Raw genomic sequence first — 8,098 nt, forward strand, 5'->3', positions numbered from 1 at the left:
CACCTTTGCTCCGAGGTTCCCACGGCGTTTTTCTGTGGTATCTGCTCCCCCGCTTGGTCTTGCCATTTGCTTTCACCTAAGTTGTCGGCTCGGTGCCTCCGAGCCCGGCAGATTCAAAAGTACATGATTTCTTACTTCGCTACAAGTTCCTTCAAACCTATAAGCCTTCAAACCTTTTAAATATTCCTATCTCTGTGGTTCCGAGTTTTGGAGCTCTGCCCTGGATCTGCTTTGCTTGGTCTTTTGTGGTATGGTTGACGGCGAACTTCACTCCAACTCCACCCTAGCCACCATCAAGCCCCCCAGAAGATACTTTTTAAGCAAAATGAAATTAAAGAACAAAAAGTACACTTGCTTTATTATTTTACTTATGTTTAAGCCTAGCTCTAACAAGCTTATAAAACACACTGTGTTTTCCCTGTTGGAATCAGGGTTCCCAAAGGATTTAACAAGATGTACACTACCAAAGTGTTTTCAGTTACATAAGTACCTAAGAAAAATATAGGTTATCAGTAAAAGAATTAAGAAAAAAAAAAGCTCCAGGATCCTTTTCTTCAAAATGTCCATTATCAAATAATCTTTTTTAAAAACCCAACTCAATTGTGAGGATAATGATATAAGATCCAAAGTGTTTCGTTTACACACGGGGTAGACATGGAATGGACTTCACAGCACCCAACAAGTTCTATATTACTACTTTAAGAGTAAATTGTGATACATGTTCTCATGTCTTTTAAATTTGCCTTTACTGAAAAATGGCAAGAACATAAGTTTTATATCCTATCATACTAGGTATGAATTCTTGTTCTGTGTCTTAAACACTGTGTGACCCTGCTAAGTTATGTAACTTCTCTGCTTGCTTTCCCAACTGTAAAAGAATAAAGCACCTATCTCATAAGGGGGGGAAAAAAAAATCCAACTCATCTAAAAGGAAAAGACTAATGAAAAAATAGTAGCTACTTACCAATAAGTCATCATTCACATTTCCTGCTCCATCTTCCTTAAGGATTATGTTGGAGAGGCAGTGTTCACAGGTAGAGAGAACTTCCACACACACCTGCTTCAGTAATTCCTGTGGCAAGTTAAAGACAATTTCTGAAGGAACCCAAACATCGACAAGACTACCCACAACACTCAAATTTCTCAGAAGAAATTCTATCTTCAAATGAATAAATGATGAGCCAAGCAAAGAACCTAGCTATCCTGCTTTGTATCTTTCCCACAATCTGCCCCAAAACAAAACGACACATTTTTAACTAGCAGTCTAGCTATTAGAACTAGCTTAGTGGGATCCTGTAGTCCTGGTGTGGCACTGTGGGCTAATGCACTGGACTGTATAAGGTCGGGTTGAACCAAAAGGTCAGTGGTTGTAGCTCACCAGCCACTCCTCAGAAATCCTATACAGGGTTGCTATGAGTCGAAATCAACTTAACAACATTTAATAACAACAACAAAGCAAGTGGAACCCTGGTGTGGCACTGTAGGATAGCACAGGACCACTAACAAAAGGTTGGAGGATAAAACCTACGAGCAGCAGGCTCCTTGGAAACCCTATATAGGGTTGCTATGAGTTGGAACCAACTTGAGACTCGAAGACACTTAACAGCAAGTATAGTTACCAAAATGTGTGTGTGTGTGTGTGTGTGTATAAAATACTTCTTTCTGCATCTGTCCTACAAAGGTAAAAGGAACTTGATGACAACAGGTTTAATACCCTAATTTATATCAATAAAATTGGCATTTCTCCAGTAAAAGTGATAAACACTGCAATTCTGGCAAATGCAAGTGTTGCATTAACCACTCTGATAATAATGAACATATTATTTAAAGAATAAGTTATTATTTTGAGATTTATTCATTAAAAGTTTCAGTGTTTGTTATTAGTTAAAATAACTTCAAGGGGTCACCACCTGCAGTCCACCATATCTAACTGCACTTACACACTAAGGGAGGGAGCCCTCAGCAGCACTCAATAACTCTTCAGCCTCATTTTCCCCAGGAGAACATTCTGAAATACCTAGGTTGAGCTAAGCGTATCCATGTTACTCTAGGCATACTTAACACTACATACACGGCAGATGTTTTAGGAAGACAACGCCTTAACCATCATTCTAGGGCCTAAAAGTACTACAAGACCAAAATGTTGGCAAACCACCACTACAATCAAAATGATTTTTCAGTCTGACTTGATCTACAATGTTTCAAAACTACTGCCTTTTTATTTTCGGTGAAAATATGCACAGCAACACCTGCACCCATTCCACAGTTTCTAGACTTAATGATCAGTGAGTGACATTGGTTACATTCTTCATATTGTGTCAATATTCTCCTCATTTCTGTTCTAGTTTTTTCCCTTCCATTGACTTAATCTTTCTGGCCCCTAACCTTCACACCTCACACCTATGCTATAAAATAGCTACTGAACCTTTCTGTCTTACATAAATGGTTTTTATTTTGTTTTAAAGAACTGCAATATTCAAATGTGACAATTTTAACTATTTGAGCTAAACAGTTAGTTAGTTAAAAGGTAGGATGCACACAGGACCACTAATAGTTTCAACAGTTACAATTCAAGTGCACAGCCTTGGGAGCTCCTCCAGCTTCCACAGGTTTAAGTTTGGATTCTCTTAGAATTTGAGGATCTCTTCCACATTCTTCCCCCTTTTTATCAGGATTCATCTACTGTGTTCAGTAACAGTAACCAGCTAAGTACCCTCTAGTTCTTCTGGTCTCAAAGTGGAAGAGGCAGTATCATGTGGACAATTAAAACTGTAATCCAGTTTCTTCTGATTCTTTTTTTAAAATCTACTTTTTAAAAAATTATTGCACTCAAGATTTTAATAGGATGAGTCTGGGGAAGAAAGGGCAGGGAAAATGCTGATAGGATTTATTATTCAATAGTGAATAATTGTTAAGAGAATTAATCATGATTGTAAACACTGTAATAATAGAAGATGTACCTGAAGAGGAGAGAAGTTAATCCTTCATGTTAAGACAATGGTCAAAAAAGTCAGGCATGGCCTGTGGTACTGTGAATTTACTTGATTTGGCTTTTCTACCCAGTGTCTTTAACTCCCACCAAATGAATGGTTGGGACCACGCAAACAGGATGTACAGGACTCTAACGTTGGGATTGGTTAGTTTTGCAATCCCACTAGGTTTAAAATGAGCCATCTCAGAAGCAGGAACAAATGATGCAGTACCACCAAGAAGAAGAGATATGAGCAGAACACGAAAACCTTATGTGGAAAAGAGCAACAGAGGAGATGGCATGGAGAGACAGAGCAGATGCAGTCTTCCCCGCCCGTGGACCTACTAGTGCCTACGGGCAGGAGGGTGGCTTGCTGAATGTGCTCTATGGGCATTTACAGACTAGCTAAAGGAGTTTTGTAACATTTGCCTGAGCAGGGCAGAGGCTGAGGGGTCATGTGGTTGAAAGGCCAAAGACAAGAGGAGTTCCTGCCTGGAGAAGTGCTGTATCCTAAGTTGTTTCTGATCCTTAATTGTACCTTGTTAATTTCCTTAATAAGAAGCTCTGGTATCATAGTGGTTATGTGTCAGGCTGCTAACCACATGTCAGCAGTTCAAAACTACCAGCGGTTCCAAAAGAGAAAGATGAGGCTTTCAATTCCCGTAAAGATTTACAGCCTCGGAAACCCTATGCAGGGTCGCTATGAGTTGGAACCAACTCCACAGCACACCACCATCACCAACAGCTTCCTTAAAATCTCATAATCATGAGTATTGTCTGTGAGTTCTGTGTGGCCACTGCAACAGATTAACAAACTCAGATGGAAAGCAAAGAGTGCTGTAGAAGGGGTGGTTGGTGTCAGAAAAGACAAAGGTTAGAGGATGGAGGTACATCTGACCTCTGCCTAAGGAATCAGGCTTAGGCAAATTTTGAGTTTGATTCTCCTTTCCTCTTAACCTAGGCCATCACATCAGTCAAGCAGACTTATGACACCTGTATGCTCTCTCCTGACAGGAAGATAAAGCTAACCTGTTTCAGACTCCAAGCCCTTGCTGGAGAGTTTGGTAAATAACTTTCAGAATCACACTATCTGGAAGAACCTTCAAGGCCATACAGTGCTGAAACCCCATCCACACTGAATCATGCTGACTTGCCATTTGGCTTCTCCATCAGCACCTCCAATACTATGGTCAGGTTCTAAGGCAAATTACCACATTATCAGGTAGAACTTCACTTAACTTTTTTTCTTCTGTAAGCCAAAATCTGGGTCCTTGCAATTTCCATCTATTGGTCCATATATGTCCCTCTAGTGATACCAAATAAATTTAACTTTTCTTTCATTTGAAAACCCTTGATCTGAATTTAGCTAGACAGTTTATCCCATACAACTGGCCCTTTTCAATGCTAAACACTCCAGGGGCTTCAGCTTTTCCTTACTCAACTTGTTCTGTAATCCTCTCATCTAGCTGTTCTCCTCTGGTTATTGTCAGTTTTATCAAGATTTCTTTGAAAAGTTATCACTGAAATTGAATTACAGAATATGTCAACTTAAATTTAACGAGTACACTTTCTGTATCCAGCTGCCACAAGGGGTGGTGGTGAATGAGTGGAGGTCCTCCGGGCCCCTGGTGTGGTGGCCATCTCATGCCCTGCTGCCCAGGGTCTGTGCCAACCCTTGCCCGGCTTCTCCCACCGCACCTCCACAGCCCAAGGTTCCTTGGCTGCCTATGACCCTACCACTGAAAGTGGCTATACATTCTCTTGTCTTCACCATTGAGTTCAACCCCATCTGACACAGTTCTAGGTCTTGTTCAGCGCTCAAGGGACCCAGGTTCCTGATCACATAATGTCCTGATTCTGTGTGTGAGAGACCTCACAGGTCACCTTTCTCCACAGCTACCACCATGTCCACACATCTGTAATGGGTGGTCATTAGGAACTACTTCAATTTCCTAATCAAGATATGCAAGCAGAAGTACAGTACATAGCACAATAACCTTTTATTCCTGCAACTCCTTCTGCTATAATAGATTGATTCACCGAAAGACTAGTGTAAAGCTGGCCACTGACAGCAAAGAGGCTGTGGTGGTTCTGAAGCAGAGGTCAGGCCAGTTGAAACCAGTGCAGACCACCATTAACAAGAACGCCCAGCAACACTGAGCAGCATCCAGCACATGATCCGCAAGAACAGGTACCGTCCTGATGTGCACATGGCCACAATCTCCAGAGCTAGCACAATCCCATGTAGCCAGAAACCCATGAGGGTAAAGAGGAAGCAGACCCGCCCCAGTAAGACCTCCTGAGCAGCACCTCACTCCAGAGCAATAAAGACAACTTCCTATACACACACAAATATTGAACTAGTACAAAGAGCATGGCCACCACCGCACTTATTCAAGATACTATTTCTATTACCACACTCTTAAGATTTCACAGACTTTTTAATGGTAGCTACAAAATACTAGTAACCATGACCCCGAGACCAGAGGAACTGGCTGGTGTCCAACTATTAATGCGAACTACTCTGAAAGGAATTACATTAGGTCTGGAGAGAGTGGGAGAAAAACGTGGAAGCTCAAAATCATAAAAATGACCAGGCTTACTGGCTGGGTAGCGAGTGGTAGAACCCCTGTCAGAATATGTTCCTTAATCAAGGTCGCCTTAGAATAATCTGTCATTTGCAATCAAACAGCAAGCTTTTGTCCAAAGACAAATTTCAGAAGGTTAGGAAAGAAGAGGGAACAAAAGCAGGTAACAGGAAGGGATAAGTGGGGTAAGTGGGGTTTGCAATCAATGCCATAATTCAACGTGTGAATTGTATGTAAAATTGGTTTGCTCTTTAAACCTTAACCAATTCAGAAGAACTAAAAAAAAAAGAAAAGAAAAGAAAAGAAAACCCCCAAGTAACTATTAACTCATACCAAGTGTATGTTGTTGTTGCTGTAAAGTGCCATCAAGTCAGTTCCGACTCATAGCGTATAGGATTTCCGAGGTGCAACTTGTGGTCCACTGCTTATTCTACAGTGCCCACCAGGACTCCTATACCAAGTGCATAGATTAATAAAAATGTTCATTGACCTCAATGTTTTCAGATGTACTCCTTTAGAGATAATTTGTTTTTCTTAGTAAAATACAGAATATTCATTGAGAGAGAAAAGAAAAAGTGTGCTTAGGGGAACAAACAGCTCATATGGATTTATATTATGTAAAATCTAAAGGCCACTGTCTACCCAGGAAGGTATGTTGGCAGAGCTCAAACACTGGCCCTTTTTATGACATAGTGATGAATTCTACTTCTCTTCCAGTTATTAATTTCTACACTTGGAGACAACTTCTGGTCTTTTTCATGGGTTCTAAACAAAGATCTCACTTCTATGCTAGTGACTAAGGGCCATACCAATTAGCCAGTGATTCTCAGGGTCTAATTGCTCACATTATAGATAATTCTTTCTCCCTAGTGATAGGGAGTCAGAGGCCTAAATTCCAATCACATCTCTAGCTGGAACTCTAAGGTTGGTGCTACAGAACTTTGTAGGGCCAGTTTCATAACCTGACAGGTCAAATCTCCACTTTCTCCTATGTCATCCTTTCCTCTTCTTACTACACTCACTATAGTTAGATTTTTCTTTACTCTTTTTGGCAATCTAAATATACTACCTACTTACCTGATATTTCACGCTACAATTTAAGTCCTAAGATAAAGGGCTAGAAAAATCAAATAAACCAAGTATCTTTATGCAAAAAAAAACTGTGTGTTACCAACCATTTCTATCGCAGCATTCTCAGCTGGGTTGTTAATTCATAACAACAGTTGCACAGGACTTAAGATGCCACACTAAGAGTTATGTGGAGTTTTATTAGGGATGTTAGTTAGCAGGTTACATTGTAGGACTAGCAAGTGCTCAGGGTACAGCTCTTCTAGGCAGAAGTCTACTCTCTGTTAAGCCCACAGCAGGCCTCTCTCTGGCCTCTGGTCCTATCACCTGGTCTCCAATATCCTGTCTGGCAAAGTTCTTTTAAGGCTGCTGACAAACACTTAGAGGACAACCACTCTACCATAAGCCTCTCTAACACCGTGGGTCAGCAAACCCAACAACCCCAATTAAGTGCTTGGAGTCACAGAGTGCAAGCAAGCCTCTTGCCCCAATCACTCAGCTTTATTTGCTCAGGAATCTCAGGATCCCAAAGGATGTGCTGCATTCCTGGCTCTTCTTTTTTGATGGTAGTGAGAGTCTCATTCCTGCTTCTGAGGTGGTTCATCTAATATCCACGATAAAGGGTCTACTTTTTATACTTACAATTAAACCTGTTAACATCCACAGCTGAATCATGTCATACCATCAGTATCTTCTACCATCTTTTCTCACCTTGATGTATCAGTAAGAGTCATTTAGTGGGAGTTAACAAAAACCAAGGCTGGAAGAGGCATTAAGTAATTCAGTGCACCACACTCTTTTACCAATATAAGTGCCAAGTTGCTATTCTAAGTAGAAAATGTAACATATCAAAGGACTTCTTTAAGAAACTTATGAAGGAAAAGGGAGATATCCAGGAGAACAAACAAGATGGCAGATAGGGTAGAAGTGCAGTGAGGAACTCTGTCAGCAACAACACAGAATACCAAACCAAGCAGGCTCAGAGGATGGTCCCAGAGCTCTGAACCACTTAGAAAGGAATATTTAGAAAGTTGGAAGGCTTACAGTCAGTGGAATTTCTAACAAAAGCAAGAAATCCAGTGCTTTCTAATCCAAGGTGCTCAGCTGCTCCCTGAGCGGCCAACTTGAGCAAGACCAAACCAGAGAAGGATCAAAGCAGCCATGGATGCGTGACAGAACCACGGAGATAAAGGAAAAAGAGTGAAAAGGGAAGCCCATCTCCTGATCACACCTCCTGGAGGCAATCAGAAAACATAAAACATACCAAAACACACACCTATCTAAGTTTTAAGGCTACAACTAACCACTGAATATGCCCAAAACCCAGAAACAGATGACCATATCAGCACATGTCCAGAAAAAAGATAAAGTGACTTAGACAAATGAGCTGGAGGGAGACCTACTCTCCATACTGGAAGGAGGGCAGGTTTTGAAAATGCCTGAGAAGGAATTCAGAAAAATGATTATAAAA

General features: G+C 40.9%; 1 protein-coding gene and 1 pseudogene across 1 annotated transcript in view; one reads left to right on the forward strand and one right to left on the reverse strand.

Moving 5' to 3' along the window:
- The window catches only part of NCAPD3 (non-SMC condensin II complex, subunit D3), a 152,144-nt gene that overhangs the window by 40,669 nt on the left and 103,377 nt on the right, over positions 1-8,098 (reverse strand). Inside the window, exon 20 of the mRNA XM_006871006.1 lies at positions 965-1,072. Coding sequence (XP_006871068.1) covers positions 965-1,072 — 108 coding nt within the window. The remainder of the gene's footprint in view (positions 1-964; positions 1,073-8,098) is intronic.
- LOC102837261 lies at positions 4,876-5,274 on the forward strand (annotated as a pseudogene).

This window comes from Chrysochloris asiatica, unplaced genomic scaffold (genome assembly GCF_000296735.1).
Source record: "Chrysochloris asiatica unplaced genomic scaffold, ChrAsi1.0 scaffold00158, whole genome shotgun sequence".
NCBI classification, from domain to species: domain Eukaryota; kingdom Metazoa; phylum Chordata; class Mammalia; order Afrosoricida; family Chrysochloridae; genus Chrysochloris; species Chrysochloris asiatica.